General features: G+C 65.8%; 1 protein-coding gene across 2 annotated transcripts in view; it reads left to right on the top strand.

Annotated features, from left to right (window-relative positions):
• COL5A1 (collagen type V alpha 1 chain) overlaps positions 1 to 19,713 on the top strand; it is a 149,121-nt gene extending 129,408 nt beyond the window's left edge. Inside the window, exons 55-66 of one of the 2 annotated variants that reach the window (XM_042914277.1) lie at positions 374 to 481; positions 583 to 636; positions 725 to 778; positions 1,906 to 2,013; positions 3,504 to 3,557; positions 4,311 to 4,346; positions 4,746 to 4,799; positions 5,437 to 5,692; positions 6,570 to 6,682; positions 9,226 to 9,294; positions 12,326 to 12,559; positions 17,408 to 19,713. In XM_042914277.1, coding sequence (XP_042770211.1) covers positions 374 to 481; positions 583 to 636; positions 725 to 778; positions 1,906 to 2,013; positions 3,504 to 3,557; positions 4,311 to 4,346; positions 4,746 to 4,799; positions 5,437 to 5,692; positions 6,570 to 6,682; positions 9,226 to 9,294; positions 12,326 to 12,559; positions 17,408 to 17,554 — 1,287 coding nt within the window. In that variant the 3' untranslated portion in view covers positions 17,555 to 19,713. Of the gene's footprint in view, positions 1 to 373; positions 482 to 582; positions 637 to 724; positions 779 to 1,905; positions 2,014 to 3,503; positions 3,558 to 4,310; positions 4,347 to 4,745; positions 4,800 to 5,436; positions 5,693 to 6,569; positions 6,683 to 9,094; positions 9,164 to 9,225; positions 9,295 to 12,325; positions 12,560 to 17,407 lie in introns of both variants that reach the window. The other variant, XM_042914276.1, reaches the window with a different exon arrangement.
• Positions 19,714 to 19,948: the final 235 nt, after the last annotated feature.

The following is a 19,948-nucleotide window of genomic DNA, read 5'->3' as shown; positions in this document are numbered from 1 at the left end:
GGCCGGGCAGAAGGCGGGGCGCCCCGGGCCCTCGAGGGGCCGCTCCCTGTGACTCTGATGGCCCTGTGGGCCTCCTGGAGCTGCCCTGTCGGCAACTGATGCAGGGACAGGAGCCCTCCAGGCCCAGGCCTGCCCAGGCAGTGGTGGCTGAGCTCGCCATGAAGGCAGGGCCGGCTGGAACGGCCATGGTGGCCGAGATCGTTGGAGACTGGGAAGCCCAGACGACCGAGGAAATTAGGGGGGTGGAGAGTTGGTCAGGGTGGCTTCCGTAAAGAACTTGGGACAGCCCCAGATATCTGAGGGCATCTGGGGTCCTCTGGGCGGTGATCGTGGGCCAAGGTGGCCACAGCCTCAAGCATCTGTGTCCCTGCAGGGGGAAGCCGGCTTAGAAGGCCCTCCTGGGAAGACTGGTCCCATTGGCCCCCAGGGGGCCCCTGGGAAGCCCGGCCCCGATGGCCTGCGAGGGATCCCTGGCCCTGTGGTGAGCGAACGGGGGCCGGGGAGGGGCAGCGGCTGCCGGGTGGGGGCGTGGGCACAGGACGGGCCCCGAGGGGCTCATGCTGAGGGCCCGTTGCGTTTCAGGGTGAGCAAGGTCTCCCAGGCGCCCCAGGCCCCGACGGCCCCCCCGGCCCCATGGTGAGTGATGATCCTGAGGGGCTCCCCGGCAGGGGTGGAGGGTGGGGTTGGGGAGGAGAGCTCTGATCCCTCCACCTCTTCTCCCCAGGGTCCCCCAGGACTCCCCGGCCTCAAAGGAGATTCTGGCCCTAAGGGGGAAAAGGTAAGACAGGACTCCGGTGCCTCTGAGGCTGTGACTCGGGGCCCCTCACATCCGGGGTTTCAAACTATCAGCCACCTGTCCGTCCAGTGCCCGCTGCTGGCCGGGGACAGGTCCTGGAAGGCCGGGAACGTAACCAGTCTGTGCTGTATGGGGGACTCGGTCCCTGTCCTCGGTGGGAGACCGTGGCCGAAGGGTGTGCAGGGCCCGAGCAGCGTGCCTGCTGTGGATTCTGCAGCACAGCAAAGCCCGCTCTTTTTCTCCAGCTGGTGGGTGATCTTTTTCTGCTCACACTGATTTATGGACAGGTAGAAAGCACACACACAAACCAAGTAGTTCTTTCTTTTTAAAAAAAATTTTGTTAATGTTTATTTATTTGAGAGAGAGATGGACAGAGCCCAAGCGGGGGAGGGGCAGAAAGAGAGGGAGACGCAGAATCTGAAGCAGGCTCCAGGATCCAAGCCGTCGGCCCAGCCCCACGCGGGGCTCGAACCCACGAACCGTGAAATCGTGACCTGAGCCGAAGCTCAACTGACTGAGCCCCGCCAGGCGCCCCCCAGATAGTTCCTTCTAAAAAAAGACTGGGGAGTCTGTTTCTTTTCTACTCCATGCCTATCACCACTCAATCCCTAAAGTAAGGAAAACTGGAAGAGTCCTTCTAGAGCTTTCCACAGGCTCCTACGAAACGAACACACGTAAGCCTGTGTAGAGAGCGTCCCTTGTAGAGAAACATGAAACATTGTCGTATCTATAACACCCTGTAACTTTTTCCCTTAAGTGCATAAATGTCTCTGTGCCCATAACAAAAGGCATATACAGTGGCCATAGAAAAACTGGGCAATGCACAGCAGACGCACAAAACAGCGTCACTCAGGAAACCGTGTTGTCACCTTGGTCTGGGATCTGTGTCTCCCTCTCTCTTTAGACCATGATTTGACCAAAGGCCGACCGTGTCAGACCTGCTCGTCTGTCCCTTGAGCTGTCTTTAGGCCGGTTTCCACACCGGGAGGTGTTGGCCGGTGACTCCGTGGCTTCCCGTGGCCGGGACGTGCCACGTCCCGCCGGCTCACGTGGTTGGCAGGGAGGCATGGCCACAGAGAGCGCCGCCTCATGCCTTTGTTTCCAAACAGGGTCATCCAGGCTTGATCGGACTCATCGGACCTCCGGGCGAACAGGGTGAAAAGGGCGACCGCGGTCTCCCCGGCCCCCAGGGCTCCTCCGGCCCTAAGGGCGAACAGGTGCGTGAGGTGGGGCCCCCCAGTGAGCGTCCTCGCGGATGGCGGGAAGCGGCTTACGACCTGGCGCTCCGTGCCCAGCGGACCTGAAGCCGGTTAAAGCTGCGAGGACGTCCTCACGTCCGTCGCGTCTGGAGGGGAACAGCGGAGGGGACGCTGCCCTGGTGGCCCCAGAGGGGGCGTGGCTTCACCCCACTCGAGGGCCTGTGACCCGGCTAACTGCCCCCAGGTCATTGGCAAGTCTCCACCACGTTTGCCAGACCCGCGGGCCGGGCTCCCCCCGACCCCGGACACGCACGCCTGGCCCTAGACTTCCCTGGGAACCACAGTAGTGATGGGCGCTTGCACCCCCAGCAAACCTTAGCCAGAGGGATCCTCCCGGCCCCGCACCACTGAGCCCCGGGAGGGCAGGGCACAGGTGGGCCCCGTGGCCGGGGAAGGGCGATGTGTGCGTGGCAGCAGGATAGGGGACGAGGCGGGCCTGCCGTGGCTGTGCGCTTCCCCGTGTGAGCGAGGGCTTCGTTCCGGGTATAACTCTCTGCTTCCCAAGGTGCTCACGCCCTTGGCTGCGCCCACCTTGGCCCCCGCCTGACCCGCAAGGGGGCAGCACTCGTGAGGCAGAGCCGCGGGGGCAGGGAGTGAAGTGGGACCGCTGACGGCCCCCTGTGGCTGCAGGGTGGTGTCCTCCAGAGCCCCTGTTCCATCTGCCACCGTCTTCCCCAAATGGGAGCTGTCCAGGGCGTGGTGGCCGGTGACCTCGAGAATTAGGAGGGTGTCCAGGGTCTCCACCACCAGAGTCAGCCGTCACAGCAAACCGGTCTCTGCAGCGTCCCGGCCGGGGGGGGAGCCGGCTCGAGAATTTCTGGGATTCTGACAGCAGTGAGCTGCCCCGGTCCCTGTGTGGCGGGGGGGGGGGGGGGGGGGGGGGGGGGGGGGGAAGGGCGGGCTCTCTCAGCCTCCCTCTGCCCTGGCGGGCGCTTACACCCCAGGGGGAAGCTCGTGTGGAGTCAGGGCTCCAGGTCAGCCTTGGGCGCCCTGGGGCTGCGGGGGTGCCGGAGGCTAAAACCAGCCGGGCTGGCCTGTGTGGACGGGGGTCTGGCTGCAAGCTCTAAGTGCGGAGGAACAAAGGGGAGGCACAAAGGGACCCCAGGACACTGACGTCCCCCGACCCCCAGGGCCTGTGCTCACACCACGAGTGGAAATCGGCAACGGGGGGACCACTGGGTGTGGGGCTTGTGTATTTCAAGTCGGAACGTTAGAAGGGGTGACGATACGAAGTCACCTCCCCATGGCCCGAAGATGCCAGGGTCTGGCCGGGCCCCGGGCAGCCGGGCGGGGGGGGGGACGGGCAACCTCCCGGCACGTGTCCGGGCCCCTTGCGGGCCGTGTCCGCTGGAGGAGAGACCGCGAGAGCTGAGGAACTCGGCTTCCAGCAGGTGAGTGTGTCTGTGACCTCCCTTGCGTGATGGCCTGTGTTTTCTGCTCCTTTTCAGGGCATCACTGGTCCTTCCGGCCCGATCGGCCCTCCGGGCCCTCCCGGCTTGCCGGTGTGTATCCGGGAGGGGCGGATGGTCCCTGGTCGTTCTGGGGGGAGCAGGGAGGCGGGTGAGCCTGGGCCTGGGCCTCAGTATGTGGTGGGAGGGTCACAGGACAGTCAGGAGACCCGGGGTTGGGTCCCACTGCCGAGTGGACGTTGGGCCCAGGTGGATTTGCCCATATCTCCACGTCAGGGACGTGAGCCACACAGCGAGGTGGGGTCTCTGGGCCCCGGGTCCAGGTAGGGGAGGCGGGCATTTGAGGGAATGTGGCTGTTCTACCACACACATCCGCGGCGGGGTGAGGACAGCGTCCCCATCAACGTGAGCAGGACTGCTCGGCCCGGACGAGGGGTGGGGGGCTATCCATAGGGCACCCCCCATTCCCAGGGCACCCTGCACGCCAGGGTCCTCCCCCACGGCCTCCAGCCTCCGCTTGCCCCTTGGGTCCGTGTGGCCCAAGGTGGCCCCGTGGATCTGACGCTGGCCCTGCTCTCCCTCTAACTCTGGCTGCCTGAATGTGTGGTGTCTCGGCTGGGGTGGGGGCAGGGTGACCACGGCAGACAGGCCCCTCGGCCTCCCAGCGGGTGAGCGCCAGCCTGCCCCCAGACAAGCCAGTACAAGCTCAGGCTCCTAGGAGAGGGACTGGGGCGCGGGGGAGGGGGAGAAGGCCCAGCCCGGCCTGAGCGGGGCTGTGGGTCGAGGTGGGTACCTGGAGGTGAAGGGGTGCCCGCTCCCTGACGCTCCGTCCCCCGCTCTCTGCAGGGTCCTCCTGGGCCAAAAGGTGCTAAGGGCTCCTCGGTAAGTGGCTTGCACCCCGAATGGGCCCCCTCTGCCCGGGGGAGGGGCGTGCATCCCCCTGGATGACAGCTTTGGGCCGCCTTCGCCCCCTCGACCCCTGATGGCTTGGTCTTCATGCTTCTCTCCCAGAGCTGACGGTCCTGAGCACGTCTGCAGCCTGGGTCGCTGCAGACAGAGGCATCCGGGCCGTCGCTCCCCACCTCAGCAGGACGGTGCGCCTAAGCTCCCGTCTCGGGGCGTCAGGCTCTTACAGCTGGGACTGTGGACAGGAGGGTCTCTGCCATCCTCCCCCCGGCACGCTAGACTTTGTCCCTTGCCGTCTCCATGCAGGTTTCTGGAGATCATGCAGAGCACGAGGTGGGGTGAAGTCACATCCTGGGTCTCTTTCCTTTTTCCCAGGGTCCCACTGGCCCGAAGGGTGAGGCAGGCCACCCAGGACCCCCCGGCCCGCCGGTGAGTCCCCTTCGAACACTTGCAAGTGGGGTGGGGGCTGTCCTGGCGCGGAGGCGGTCGTGGGAGCGTCTGCGGGTGCTGTTCGCTGTCCAGGACTTGGTGGACGGGGTCCAGTTGCCTCTCTCTGGGAGGCCTGGTTGGGCAGAGGGGGAGAGAGTGCACACGTGCGTGTGTGCGTGCGTGTGTGCACATCTGTGTGCGTGCGACAGCGGGCGGCACCACACGAGGCCCCCGGGTGATGGGTAGAGGCCCTGACGAGCCAGATTGTGGGGCGCGCCCCCCTGGGTCACCCCGTGTTGGCAACACAGCGTCTCGATTCCTGTGTCTGTCCTCGGCCGGGGCCCCCACACGGCCCCCGGGAGGGCTCCTCCCGCAGGCGCTAGTGCGGTCCCACCGTGTGCAGCCCCGGGCTGGGCTGCAGAGGCGAGGGCAGAGCCGGTCGCTCGGGGTCCAGCCGAGGCTGGGAGGAGGCAGGCGGGTGCGCAGGCGAGGCCTGGCGGCCGGGAGGGGTGTGCCGCGCTCCGGAGCAGGAAAGAGGGAGCAGAAGCCCCCCGAGGTGGCCCGGGGTCTGCGGCCGGGACGCGGGGCCCCCCCGGCCCTGCTCCCGCCAGAGCCCCTTGGTCCTCTCTGCACACAGGGTCCCCCCGGCGAGGTCATCCAGCCCCTGCCGATCCAGGCATCCAGGACGCGGCGGAACATCGACGCCAGCCAGCTGCTGGACGACGGGGCCGGCGAGAGCTACGCGGACTACGCAGACGGCATGGAGGAGATCTTCGGCTCCCTCAACTCTTTGAAGTTAGAGATCGAGCAGATGAAGCGGCCCCTGGGCACGCAGCAGAACCCCGCACGCACCTGCAAGGACCTGCAGCTCTGTCATCCGGACTTCCTGGACGGTAGGGGCGCGCGGGGGCGGGGACGGGGCAGCCCGCGCGGCGGGAAGGACACGGCCTCGGGGGGCCCCCGTCCGCGCGTCAGCTGCGGGCCTGACGGAGGCAGCGCGGGACGCGCCCCGGGAAAGGGGGGCCGGGGAGGCAGGGCCAGGCTCCGAGGCGGCCCGGGGCCCGCTTCCAGTCCCGTCTCAGCCACCGTCTCGTGCGTCACCCGTCACCCTGAGCCTCAGCTGCCCCGTCCGTGAAGCGGGGACAGAAGCGCGTGCCCTACCAGAGGACAGAGCGGCAGAGACGGTGTGCCGTGTGCTCAGCACACGCCTGATGTCAGGGCTGCCGCGGGAGTCACGTCCCCTCCCCGTGCCGTTGGACTCGTCCTAGTGTCAGGATGTGGGTGCCACGTGGGGAAGCAGCCTGCGAGACCCGGACTGTCCCGGAAACGCAGCACCCCTCCCGGGCTCACGGCCCTAAGCCACACGCAGCCCACGGCCCCGTTAGCCGGCCGGCTGCTGCCCCTCTGGGAGGCGTGAGCTCTTCTCCCCCGAGGTCCCCGGTCCCCGGCCTCTCTGACCCCGAGCGCGTGAACCTCCAACCCCACCTGGAGCATCTCTGTACTCCCGTCCGCCTGCCGCGGGGGCCGTTCGCCAGCGCTGACGGGCCCTGGGCTTCACCCTCCAGCCCGGTTCTTGGTGGCGGGTCCGTCGTGCCCCCATGTGGGTGCAGCACGAAAGGCAGAGCGCGAGCGCACAGACCCGGGGAAGGCCCGCCCTGGCGGCCTGTGGGCCGGGCCGTGGGTTTTGAACGGTTGGGCCGACAGGGTGCGGATGCTTCTGGAACCACGCAGGGAGCAGCTCACGAACCCACCTCCCCATCTGCCGTCCAGGTGAATACTGGGTAGATCCTAACCAAGGCTGCTCTAGAGACTCCTTCAAAGTTTACTGCAATTTCACGGCCGGAGGGGCGACATGCGTCTTCCCCGACAAGAAGTCCGAGGGGGTAAGTGCCTGCCTCCCCGACTGCCTTCCTGTCACCGCACGGCCGGGCTGACCGCTCCGGCGGTTTCCAGGTGAAGGTTTCTCCCCCGGAAAGTAGACCAGAGCCACGGGACACGGTGGGCACAGCCTCGTGCCATGGCAGGGCGGAAGAGGGTAGCCCCCGGGCATTTCGCCCCCCTCCCCCGGGCTGGGATTTCAACCACTGGTCGCTCCAAGCCTTCCTCAGATGACCCCATGGTTCTGACCCCAGGCCGACCTGAGGCCCTTGGGGGGGGACTTTGGGGCCAAGTACAAAGTCACCCGGACACGTCTCTTAGAGGCTGGCGTCTGCCTCAGTTCTTAGTAGGAGCCTCCTCCTGGGCACCTGCTCCTGTCTGTCCCGAGTGCAGCGCGTCCTCTCTGAAGTCTGTTGGGTGCAGGGTGTCGGCGGGCGGGGTTCTGGTTCACGGAGACCGCGCGGACCATCAACATCAACCGTCGCCTCTGTGCCGGGAGTTTGTGTGTGTGCACGGGTGTGTGGGGTGGATGTGGGCTCCTTTCCGCCTTGGTGCGGCACAGGTGAGGTGAGCGAGGTCTCTAGCTGACAGATGGCACAGAGCCCTCTGCGTGGGGCCTGCGCAGACCCCCACGGCGCCCCTCAGGCGGCCAGCTGTGCAGACAGTCGAGGCTCCGATGCAGGAGAGCCGGGCAGCCTGAGGCCTGCAGCTCCTTACTGGCCACAGCGCCGAGAAGCAGATCCCCTGGGAGAGAGCAGCGTCAGGGCCTCCTTGTCTCTAAATCTTGCTGAAACTGGGGGGCCCCAGCACCCCTGGGCAGAAGGCCCGGCTCACAGGGACAGGAGCTCCACCCTGACAGGCACGATTTGGGGACCACTGTCTTGTTTTTTAAATTTTTTTAGTGTTTATTTTTGAGAGAGAGAGACAGAGCATGAGTGGGGGAGGGTCAGAGAGAACCGAGAGACACAGAGTCCAAAACAGGCTCCAGGCTCCGAGCCGTCGGCACAGAGCCCGACGCGGGGCTCGAACTCACAAACCGTGAGATCATGACCTGAGCCGAAGTCGGCCGCTTCACCGACGGAGCCTCCCCTATCTTATACGCACTCTCCCCAGCCTGAAATTTGAAATCCCTTTATGCCCAGCGACAAACGCCCTGAGGTTCAAAAAGACAACGCAAGCCGCAGGACCCTCCCGTTTGGCAGAGGCCCAGGAGGAAATTCGGGTGGAAGAGACGCTGGTTCTCATCCTTTTTGTGGCTGTCTTTCCCCGCCAAGCGGCCTCGCTTCTGGAGAACCAGCAGATACCCCCGGGAGCCCGAGCTGGCGTTGTAGCTGGGTGGACAGCGAGCCGGGGGTCTGAGTGACCCCCACTGCTCTGCCCTCTTCCTGGGACTGAGCCTCATGCAAATCGGGACCCTCGGCCACCCGGCCCCTCCCTGTCAGGCAGCGGGAGGGCGGGGGTTTAAGGCAGAAGGAGTGCCCACCCACACCTGCCATCTGCTTCCCAGAGGAGGCCAGGTGCCCGTTCCGAAATGCACAGGAGGGGGCACTGGGGTGCCTCTTCTTCCCCGAGGCCCCTTCCCCTCTCCGGTACGAGGCCAGCCCAGAGGGGAAGCCCCGGGGGGACAGGACAGGGAGTCAGGCTTCCGCTTCCCCTGCTGCGCACAGCAGACTGTGGGGCCTGGGTCCCGTGGGCCCGCCCGCTGGGCTCCCCGGCTCTGTGCCTGCAGCCAGCGGCTCCCCGTTCCTGCTCCCGGAGCCAGGGGCAGGCGTCCTCCCCGAGGAGGGGTCACACGCATGCATTCGTGCACGGAGTGCGCACCGGGTACGAGCCCGCTCTGTGCTGGGCCCCACCTTGGGAACAGCGCCTGAGTCTTGCGCTGAGCACACGCCAGCTGGGGGCCCTCCTCTGCCACCTCCACGCCGCGTCTTCAGGCCGGCACCACCCACCGCACGCACGCACGCACCCCCAGCCGGCCCAGCCCTGGCAGCGCCCCTGCCCACCCCGTTCCCCAGGCAGAGCCACGGATCACATGGCGGGGTGCCCGAGTGTGCTCCCCTTGGCCCGTCAGCAGATGCTGACCCTTACTGTCATGACTGCCTTCATCTCGGCCCCCGGGAATCCGTTCGGTCGTCCGGACCCTGACCCCGCGGCCCCACCCGGCACTTGGGAAGTGCCAGGCCCCGCACTGGTGGCTGGATGTGCACAAACAGAGAGAATACCGAGGCCCCCGCTCTCCCCTTGTCCCCGCCGTGGCCCCCGGGCTGTCCCCGGGCGAGCGGAACCCCCTCGGCCACGTGGGGCGAGGCGCAGGGGCGTGCCGCGGGCGGGAGGAGGTGTGTTTGCAGGCGGGGCAGGCTCCTAGTAACCCTGTCGTTCTGTTTCTCTCCCTCCCCACCTCCCCGCTCGATGTTTAGGCCAGGATCACTTCTTGGCCCAAAGAAAACCCGGGTTCCTGGTTCAGTGAATTCAAGCGCGGTAAACTGGTAAGGCGGCCTCCGACTTGCGCGCGGTGGTCCTTCAAACGCGTCCGTTTCGTATCTTACAGAGTAAAATGGCCCGCTGGCCCAAAGAGCAGCCTTCTACCTGGTATAGTCAGTACAAGCGAGGGTCCCTGGTAAGTGGCCGCCGGGGCGCTGCCTGCTCGCGGCACAGCCTGGCTCGCGGCTCTGCATGGCACTGACGGCCGCCGTGCCACCCCTGCTCGAGCCCCTCCAGCCAAGCTGCTCCGCGGCACGCGACAGCCAGACCCAGCCTGGGCGCCCGCCATCCCCGACGAGGGGTCGTTCGGCCTGGGGGCAGGCGGGCGGGTTTCCAGTCGGTCTAGGACAGGAGGTTGGTGCACGGGCCGCCCAGAGCCACAGCCGGGCGCGGCTAGGAGTTGGGACCAGAGACCCCAGGAGCCGGAGGGGTTTGTAAAGCGCTGCGTCCTAGCGGGCAGGTCAGACGAGGCGAGTCCTGGGCCGCTGACCAACTGAGTTCCCTTCAGGACACGGGCCCCTGCGGCTGCCGGGCCAGGGGCCGTCCTGAGGGCCCACCCGGCCACGGGAGTCTCTGCGCATCCCGCACGACTAGGCTAGTCCCTGCTTTAACTCCCGGGGAGCCAGTCCCAGTGACCTTTCCCAGAGATGGAAGGGCATGGAATACCCTGAAGGAAGCCAGTGATGTTCTGTCACCGGCACAGAGACCGAGAGCCGGTCTGGGCTCCTTTACGTGCGGCCAGCGGCCAGCATGGGCTTTGATCGGACCCCTTTCTGGAAGACAGTGCATCGTCTGTGCCCTCCTTCTAGCAGGCGAAGGGGCCGAGGGCCCAGGACGTGGGTGCGTAGCAGGTGTCCCACCTCGCTCCCGGCCTTCACGTCCTCAGATCTGGTTGTCCCCTCTCCACGCGCCCCCGGAGAGGGTCCTTCCCCTCCCGGAAGCCATGTCGCGGGAGCTCCGTGGCTCGCGGGAGGCACGTCCCCCAAGGACTCACGGAGCGGTGGCTTCCCGCTGGCCTTCGCCCCGTCTCCGCCCTCGGGGCCCCTCGTCCTCACACCCTGCGGCACTCCGTAGCTAACAGTATTGCATGCTGCCCACGTCCTGGATTTCCAAGCCACTCTTTGCAGACGCTCTGAAGGTTCGCGCTCGCCTCGCCACGTCTGTGGAGACCTCTTTAATCTCCCTGCGTGGACGGCGGGCCCCCCACCTGCTTCTCCACCTGCCCCTTCTCCTTCCTCCACCCCTGTTGTGCTCGCCTCAGAGAGAGCAGCCCGTGCACAGAAGGACCCGCCTCGTGGCCCCGCGCCCTCTCCCCTCTCTCAGAACACCGTCTCCCGCCACCCACCCCGGTAGCCCGCCTCCTGCCTCCGGCCCGTTTCACAGACTTTAGGCCGAGGTGGGACCCAGCAGAAGCTCCTGCTCATTTGGGCTCTCCCTCTGAGGCACTGCCAGCTGCCCGTGACCGTCCTGGCGGACGTAGAAGCGGGGCCCTTCCTAAAGGAATAGCTTCTCTCTCTGGACGGGCTGCCCGGGACCCAGCCCGTGGCGATAACCCCGAGGAGCCCCTTTCCCACTGGGAGGGGGGGACTCGCGGCGGGATTCGGCTGTCCCGCCGCCCTGCTCAGCCCTGGGGGCTTCGGGTCCTTCTGTGCCCCGCGCTGCTCGCTGGCCTGTCCCTGTGCATGTCTGCTTCCTCCAGTCAGTCAAGCTTCCTCCCAGAAGGAGCGCCTGATGGCCCGGACTGCCGGTTGGTATTCGGTCTTCCTCCTCAGGGTCCGACCGTGAGGCATCCGGTCACCGCGTGCAAAGCCGGAGCTGGCGGGAAGGGGCCGGATCGCCGGCCAGGCCCCCCGCCTCCGCGCTCGCTGGTTTTATGTGTGTGGATATAAGCGAGTGGGCCTCATTCCCCTTCGCGTGTTCAGCCGGCTCTTCCGGGGTCGGCTGCGGGATGGGCCTGCAGTGGAACAGCCGTGGGGCATCAGCGTGCCGGCGGGGGGGGGTCGGGGGGCCAGCCTCAGACCCCGATGCCTGGCTGGAGCGGACGAGGATCGTCGGGGGTGGGGGGGGAGGGTCGGGGCGACGCCCACGTCCCCTGGCCGCGTCCTGCTGTTCAGAAAGCTGGAATCTGCTCGGGATGCGGAAACCGAGGCTCGCCTCTCGGGACGCCCCGTGCCTGCCCCGCCGAGCCCGGTAGCCCTGTTTGGGGTAACCAGCTGGTGACGCTGGAGAGAGAGAGTCCCTGAGAGCTGACACGTTGTCTTTCCCTGTTGCCGTGCCCGGGGCTTGCTGTCAGAGAGAGGGTCTTGGGAGGCTCACGTCCCCAGGGTGCCCCGACTGCCCCCTCGAAGTGTGGGCAACACTGAGCCCCGCCCCAGGCTGCAGGAAGGCATGCTCTGCTTTCCCCTGGATTCTGAGCCCGGGAGAGGTGGAGATGGCCTTTCCCGAGTGCCATCCTGTGGCTCCCCTGTGCCTCCAGGAGGACGCCCAGTCGCCCTAGCCCTCGAGCACCCTGTGCCTCGCTCCCCGCTGGCCCAAGTTGCCCCTGAGGCCCCCTGCTCTCTCTATCTGCAGTTCTCACGGCTCCGTGGCCAGGGCCTAGTACGTGATAGGTGCCCAGCAAAAGGTTTTCATTTATTACCATGATCTCGTGAGCACCTTCCTTTGGCCGGTCCCCAGGCACAGTGACAGGACTGTGAGCCATGTCTCTGCCCTCAGGGTGCTCTCAGTCCGGGGCGGGCTGCGGCCACGCACCAGGAGCCTGTGACACGGGGTCCAGCGCTGGCATGGAGGGCCTTCCAGCCCAGTAGGGAAAAGAGACAGCGAGCTAGGCTAAGGTGGGGAAGGGCGCCTGACCTGGGCAGGCTTCCTGGAGGAGGAGGAACATGAACTGAGCCCTGGAGGAGTAGGGACCCGCCAGGCCAGGAGGAGTGGGAGGGCTGTGTGGGTGTCTGGAAGAAATGATACGCGTCGAGCTCTGCTCCAGGGAGCCCCCCGGGAGCCGGTGCGCCCTGGCCTCGGGGGGCGGGGGGCCAGGAGTGTGGCACGTTTCCGGGGCGCTGCCCTTGGCGTGGCTCTCACTCTGGAGGAGACGGCACGTGGACAGAGGCGGGCCGTGCAGGAGGCCGTGTCCCCCCGCTGCTGAGCGCCCTCCCTGTCTCCCCCCCCAGCTCTCCTACGTGGACGCCGAGGGCAACCCCGTGGGTGTGGTCCAGATGACCTTCCTGCGCCTCCTGAGTGCCTCCGCCAACCAGAACATCACCTACAACTGCTACCAGTCGGTCGCCTGGCAGGACGCGGCCACGGGCAGCTACGACAAGGCCATGCGCTTCCTGGGCTCCAACGACGAGGAGATGTCCTACGACAACAGCCCCTACATCCGCGCCCTGGTGGACGGCTGTGCTGTGAGTGTCACACGCGGCTGGCCCGGGGGGCGGGGTGTCACCCTCCAGGCCTCCGCTGTTCGTCCTTCAGTCCGCGCCAGGTCGGTCACCGGGCGCCTCCGGGGCCGGCCCTGCGCGGCGTGCAGGGGGCGGCGAGGGCGCCCGGGCCGGGAAAGCTGAGCCCTGACACGGGAGGCCGGGGAGCCGGGTCCGTGGCCCCATCCACGTGTGACAAGGAACCCCTGTCAGCGCGGCTGGGAATTAGAGGCTCTCTTCTTGGACAGGGCTTTCCTGGGAACGGCCGGGACCCAGGCTGGGTCTGCTCCCAAGTGCCGGGCTGTGCTCTGTGGGTGCAGGGTCAGGCCCGGGCCCCGCGCCGCCCGCCAGAAAGGGCCGCTCTGCCTGCAGGCTTGACGGGAGGCTTGCTCAGGCCGCACGGCCAGTCAGGGCTGGAGTCGCGCCCCGCTCTTTGGGCCCCGGGCCCCGGAACAGTTGCCTTTCTCTGCACGCCCGCCTGTGCCGCCCCCCCCCCCCCCAGAGCGAGGCCTGGGTGCCCAGGAGAGGGGCAGCCCTGGGCAGCCCGCAGGTCTGAGCCGTGTCCTCGTGTCCCGGGAGACGTTTAAGGTGCAGCCGCGCACTGGGGGCCCGGTCCTGCTGAGATCCTCGGGCGTGCCCCTCCTGGGGCCTTTGAGAGGCTGGAGGCGGAGGCCGCCAGGAAGCGTTGCTCTGAGTCTTGCTGTCACCTCCCGGCCCCTGCTCTTCAGGGACCTGCCCGAGGTGCCCAGGCCGGCTCCCGCGGGGCCAGGTGGTTTGGGCTGCACCCCCGCTCCACGACCAGGGCCGGCCCTCCGCGGGGCCTCCCTGCAGGCATGATGTCCTTCTCCGGAAGGCGCCGTGCCGGTCACCTGGTGGCCATCCCCGGCGCCAGCCCCAGACAGGGCCCTTCCGGAAGATTTCTGGGTGGAGCAAACCATCTGTGATTTCCGGTTCTTCCAGTGGTTCCACCAGTGGCCCCGCCCCCCACCTCCGCTGCCCAACCTGCTCTTTGAACGGAGCAGCGAGGGCTTTTGTGAGAGCTGGTCACAGTGTGACCCGGGCCGGGGAGGGCGTCCCCCTGCACTGAGCTGCCACCAGGTGCATGTGACAAGCCCGTGCTCTCGTCTCTGTGCCCGTCCCCGCAGCTGCACGCTCCCTCCCCATCCCGTCCCGGCGTGCCTGGGACCGGTCCGCTGAGGGTGGCTGGCGCCCTCTGGGCCGGGCCAGAGTGTCGCGGACGGCTCTGCGGTGCCACCTGGGCCCAGAGGGAAGGTGAGCGGGCAGAGGTGCCCGGTGTTCACCGAGAGCGGGACCCAGGCTTGGAGCTTGCCTCCGCCCCTGGCTGGTGCCCTGGCCGGGACCGCCCCCTCCGGCCCCCAGGGGGCCCTCTGGTCCTTTTCTCACCCACCCCCCGGGGCCACTGTGGGGATTACAGGGGAGGGAACGGGGGCCGAGTGTGAGGCCAGGACGCCCAGAGGGGCGGGCTCCCCCAGGCACTCTGCCCCTGCCCCCTGCGGCCCCGTGCCCTGGGATTTGTGCGGGTCAGTCCTGCGGTCTGGCCGGGGAATGTGCGGGACTCGTCCCTGCTTAAGAGCAGAGGAGTCCAGTCCCCTGGGGAGGGGTCCAGACGCATCGGTGGGGGGGGCGGGAGGGGGGCCTTAACCTCCTGGCATCTGTTCACGCTCCTGACACACGAGGGCTGCTGTGAGAAGGTCGTGAGGCGGCAGGTAAAATTATCCCTGCCTCCCCGCCTCCCGCGAGTAGAGACAGTAATAGCATCTACTTCAGAGGGTGGCTCCAGGAGCACTTCTGATCTTGCCTAAAAAGCGCTCGGGATTGTGTTCAGCCCGCCGTGAGCCCCAGAAGAACCCTCGGTTCCTGTGACTGTTCTTGACAACAGAGGCCCGCTAGTTGAAGGCAGTAGAGGCAGAGACGTGAAGGGCAGAGAAGTGTCTCCTAGAGCAGAAAGTCCTTGGGGAAGGGGCTTGAATGTGGCTCAGAGCATTCTGGAGCATCCTGGCTTCCATGGCAGAGAGGGAAACAGTCCGCTGGGGCCAGCACAGGCCATCCGGTGAGGAGAGCAGACTGGTCCTCCAGAAGCGGGGGGCCGTCCCTGCAGGGGCGACGGGGGTGGGGGGGATGCTGGAAAATGCACCTCGTGGCCCAGGACCCTCAGCGGCTACGGTGCGGGCCGCCTGGCTCCCCGCTCCAGCTCAGACAGGCTCCAGAGAGCTTTCCGGAAAAATCCAGGTGCCCCCGCGTCTCTTTCTGTAGACGCTCCTTCCCCGACTCGTTGCAACAGCAAAGCCGGGAGCCGCCAGGAGTTCCCCGCGATGCTGTGTAACCGGGAGCCCGCGTGCCTGGGTCTGCCTGCGTCCTGGCACAAGGTCGAGCTCCCGGCTCCCTAACCCCAGAGCCAAAGGCCTCCCTTGTCTGGCCGTGTCCTCTGGTGGCGTGGGTGTGCCGGCGGCATGTGGGCAGCCGGTCACCACGAGCCTCCACGCCCCAAACGCCACTAGGATGGCTCCCGCTTCCGGGTAAGAACCGCTGACTGGGGCCTTCCCTTTATTTTGCAGAAGCAAATTCTGAGGCCGGGAGGGCCCCAGTGACCTGCCCAAGGCCCGTAGGATGTGACAGAATGGAGTCTCCTAATTCCCACCCCCTTCCCACCGTAGTCCGCGTCTGGCACAGCTGCACCTTGAATGCCTCCGTTGACAGGGAGCTCGCTACCACCCGAGGCAGCTCTCAGGCCGTGGTGGCAAGGTCTCAGCCTTAGGAAGCTCTTGTAGGAATTGAGCTAAAATCTCCTTGCCCGTAGTTTCCACCGCTCCTTCCTGCTTCTGCCCCTTACGTCGTACGGAGGAGACCTGGGGCCAGATGAGTCTTTGGGTGCGTGGGGTTGGGGCGGGGGCGCCCTGCGCATTGTCGGATGTTGAGCGGCGCCTCTGGCCTCAGCCCACCAGCGGCCGGGCCCCCGCCTACTTGTCAGAACTGAAAGTGGCTCTGGACGTTGCCACGGGCCTCTTCTCCCCGCGAGGGCTGCCGCCGTACGGAAAGGGCGAAGGTTTGAGGGGAGCCCCCATGGCTCCACCTTGCCCAGAGCTGGAAGGACCCGGCTCCTCCTCCACCGTGGGGTCCGTGGAAGCCAGCGCCGCTGGCCCGGAGCCCGAGCCCCAGCGCCGTTGCAATCCCAGCCACGGTCCCGCCCCTTAGAAAACAGTGCGCACGTCGGTCGGCTGCCCCGATCTGCCGGAGAGAGGAGATCGTGCCCCGTCCTCACGGTGGCCGTTTCTGAGCTCTGCGACGGTCCTCGGGCATCTCTGGCTGCCGTGGCAGGACCCGAGAGGGTGGGATATCCAGACCGGACGCTGGGCCAGGAAGAGCGGCAGCTCCCCCCTCAGACAGGTTTACTCTGGAAAGAAAAGATCCTATCTCTGTGGAGAGACGATGTCTCCAAGGAGAGAGCCCTGCGGATGGAGAGAGTGGGCCACGCAGGCAGGCCAGAGCTGGAGTGCGGGCGGAGGGCAGGGCCGGTGGAACGTGGAGGTGGGGCACGGGGCGGGGGGGGGCTCCTGGGGAGCTGTGCTCAGCAAACCCCAAACCCCCAAAAAGTTCAGCACGATTTGCCAGGTCACGCCCCTCCCACGTAACTGTTCAGGGAGCCCCGCTGCCCCCCACGCACCTCCTGGTGGAAGAGAGGCCGGCCTCGGCCCTCGGCCCCCGGAGGCCAGCTGGATTCACGGGGCATCGAGGGACCAAAAACTGGGGTTCCCGCAGACGCTCTGTGGCCGTGTGGCCGGACTGAGGGGCCGCTGAGCGGGCCCAGCCCCGTGCACAGACACGGATCACCTGGCAGGGGGCCCGAGGAAGCGTGCCGCATAAATCCCGTTGTTTGTGAAGCTCCGTGCACCCTCGGGGGCCATCGCCAGCCCGTAACGGTTATTTGTGCCTCAGGAATAACGGGGTGGCGGGGCGGCTGCGGGCTCGAGGCCTGCTTAAACATGCCCTCCGTAAGTGCGCCGATAATTGCAGCCGTGGGGGCCCGTAAATCCAGGAGAGATCACCCTGTCAGCCTGGCAAACGCTGCCGTCCCTTGGGTGGGGAGGAGAGGCCGTTCGCCGGCCCTCCCGTGGCACTGCCCCGCCGGCGTGGAAAGGCACGGGCCGCCCGTAGCCGAGGTGGCACGGGCCCCGTGGCAGCCCCACCTCCCAGCGGCCCAGCGAGGGCCAGGAAGCTGTTGAATCTGACTCCCTGGTGCTCAGGGGGGCCGATGGTGAGGGCGGAGGCCCAGAGACACAGAGCCTAGGTGGACGGCCGTGGGTGCTGGCCTGGCCGGGGGAGGTGACAGCATAGAGCTCCCCGCTTCTTCTTGCACCTGTGGGTGTGGCCTCCTCTCACTTCTGGGGGGTCATTGCCAAGGGCAGGGCCCACGATCCGCTGTTCTTAGAATTCTGCGTTTTGAACGTGGAGCCCAGATCGGCGTATTCCAGTAGAGCTGTGTTTTCTGTAGCTGGTCCTGGAGGGGGGGCTGCCTTGGGGTGTCCCAGCTGGCGGGTGGTGGGGGGGGGGGGCGTGGGTCCGGGACCGTGGCCCGGATTAAATGGCCGGGCGGGGGGCGGGGGGTGGGGGGAGGCGGGGCGCTGCCTGCCCTGGTCCGGAACCTTCCTTCCCTCCGCCTGCCTGAAGACGTGGCAGAAGCCGGGCCCTGTCCGCGGCCGCTCGTGCGCGTGCGTGGGAGCCCGGGAGCCGGGGCGGGTGTGGCGGGTGGGGCTCAAGCGTGAGAGGGGCCCCCGGCCCCCTCTCGCTGACATGCGCCTCTCTTGTGCCTCCCAGACGAAGAAAGGGTATCAGAAGACCGTGCTGGAGATCGACACCCCCAAGGTGGAGCAGGTGCCCATCGTGGACATCATGTTCAATGACTTCGGCGAAGCGTCACAGAAATTCGGATTTGAAGTGGGGCCAGCTTGCTTCCTGGGCTAGGAGCCGCGAGCCCGACCCCCGAGAGCAACCTCGTGACCTCAGCGCGCCGTCTGCGGGCGTCCTGGACAGTGAAGGCCCCTCGTCCCTCCCCCGACCTCGTCTGCGCCCGGCTCCACGCCGAGCCGGACCCCAGACCCACAGAGCAAAGGAAGAGAGCTGAGTCCCCACCCCGGAGCCGAATCACATGACCTAGACGGCCCACCGCCACCGGCACCCCGCTGTCTCAGCGCCCTTCCGTCGCCACCACGCCACGGGGACGGGAAGGGGGCCACACTTCTTGCCACGGAGCGGGGGTGGGGGCTGCACTATTCGGAGACCCCTTTTGTTGTTGTTGTTGTTGTTTTTTAAATTCAACTTGAAGATGTGTATTTCCCCTTCAAAACGTGTTCTGAGGTGAGCCTTGTAAGGGTCATCCCCACCTTGCCAGAGCGTCTGTTCTCAACTACACGATCCATTCGCGGGCGAAATGTCGTTCCGCACGTGCCTTTCCGATGGATTCAAGGTGCTTCCGTTTTTGTGAGTTTTAAGTAAATATTTGTATTGTATTGTCATAAACGTGCAGTGTCCCTGACTTTCGATCACGCACGGAAACCCAGCTTCAGCCCCGCTGGAGAGTGGGGACAAGGGGTGGGCGGTCCAATCCCGGCGAGACCTGAGGAGCCCCCGTCCCCACCCTGGCCAGGAACGTGCAATAAAGTGGAATATTGCCCAGGGCGGGAGGCCATGCTGCCGTTCGACCAGCAGGCGTCCGTGGCCCTCTTCAGATAATTTTTTGATGAGCTCTGGAGGTTTTTTTCTTTTTTAATGGAGAGGAAAAAAAGAAAAAAGAGAGAGAACTCCACGCTTTGCCTTTCCTTCATGCACTTAGGTTAAAACGCAGGCATAAATTAATTTTAATTGCTTCCTTTCTCCATTCTTCTTCCCGCAGAGCCTGACGGGAGAGCGTCCGGGGCAGGGAACCCACACTTTCTGTAGATGGTCCTTACGTGATAATTGGTGCTCACTTTTAACTTGTCCTTTGTGGTGCTATCTGTTCCAAGGTCTCCTTGAAAGGCGACGCGGGGGTACCTGGCTGTGCCTCACCCTCCCGCCTTGCGTGGTCCCCGTCTTCGCCTCCACGGCGTGGGTCTCCGCCAAGGACGTTAAGGTAGACGCACGCCACCCTCCTGCCCGCTGGGCCCACGCGCTTCTGCGCCCCAGGTCGCAGCGAGGCCCGTTTCCGGTATTAGGCTGTGGTTCTGTGATTTGAAAACACACACACACACACACAAATAAAAGCTGCTTCCCGCACTGTCTGTGTCGTGACGATAGCAGGTTGTATCCGGTTGCCGAACGTTTGGTGCTAATTTCTGTGTCTGTGCTAAGAACTGAATTGAAGCTAAGGGGTGGCCCGGGGGGCCCTCAGCGGACAGGGAGGAGGGCCGTGAGTTCTGCGGGTCTCTGCAGGGCTGCCTCAGGGCCTCCTTCCCACACGAGCGATTTGGATTCCCATCTGCAAGCATCCTGGGCGCAGGTCTCGGCCGCACTGGAGCTCGGGGCTGGCGGGGCTCTGTCCGGGCACCGTGCCCTCTTCCCACGAGCGAGGGCCGGGGGCTGCCTACTGTGGGCGGGGGACACGATGGACCGGCGAGGATTGGCTGTCCCTTTACTGTGAAAAGCTGCCCTCGTGCCATGCCCTTTCCCTCCGTGCTGGGGGAAGCGGGTGGGGCCCCCGGGCCCTGCTCAGCCCCCTCGCGGGGAGAGGTGACCGGTCCGGTGCTGTCCCTGCCCACCCCGCCCCGCCAGGGAGACCACAGCAGAGAGCCCTCCGACCCCGGGCGAGACGAAATCACCCACTGGGATTTCCCGAACTCCCGCGGAAACGGAGTCTCGCTGTTGCCAAAGAAAAGCCTGGCTTCGAGGTCCTCTCGCGCCTGGGATGCCAGCCTGCGCCAATGACTCTCACATTTGTCTCTTCCAAAGCAAAGCCATACGCGAGGACTGCCGAGCGGTGCCCTGCGGGGGTTGTCTAGGTCATGTGATTCCGTTTTGATTCCTCGCCCCTCCCGAGTCTGCTCTTAGTCTGTCCTCCCCATCTTCGTGGTCCCTTCAAAGCTGTCGTCATTTGTACTGAAGCCAGATGTGTCCCCTTCTCCCCCGACCACTTTGCTGCGGTATATTGCAATAAAACTTACTTCTTATATTTGCAGAAATTCTCCTGGCGTGATTCTTATTTCTCCTTGTCGGTATAACTGGTCACTTGTTGATGGAAAGGGAAAACACGATCATCGGAAAACCCACAGAAAAGGTTCTGGGACGTTGGGCCCTTTACAATACAATGTCAGATGACACCTTAAAGCCCCACAGACACGATCCTAAGCTTAACTGTGACGTCCAAGGAAGGGCGTCCTACGA

The sequence above is a fragment of the Panthera leo genome, chromosome D4 (genome assembly GCF_018350215.1).
Source record: "Panthera leo isolate Ple1 chromosome D4, P.leo_Ple1_pat1.1, whole genome shotgun sequence".
NCBI lineage: Eukaryota > Metazoa > Chordata > Mammalia > Carnivora > Felidae > Panthera > Panthera leo.
The sequence above is the reverse complement of the archived record's forward strand: the minus strand, read 5'-3'. Positions and strand labels throughout refer to the sequence as shown.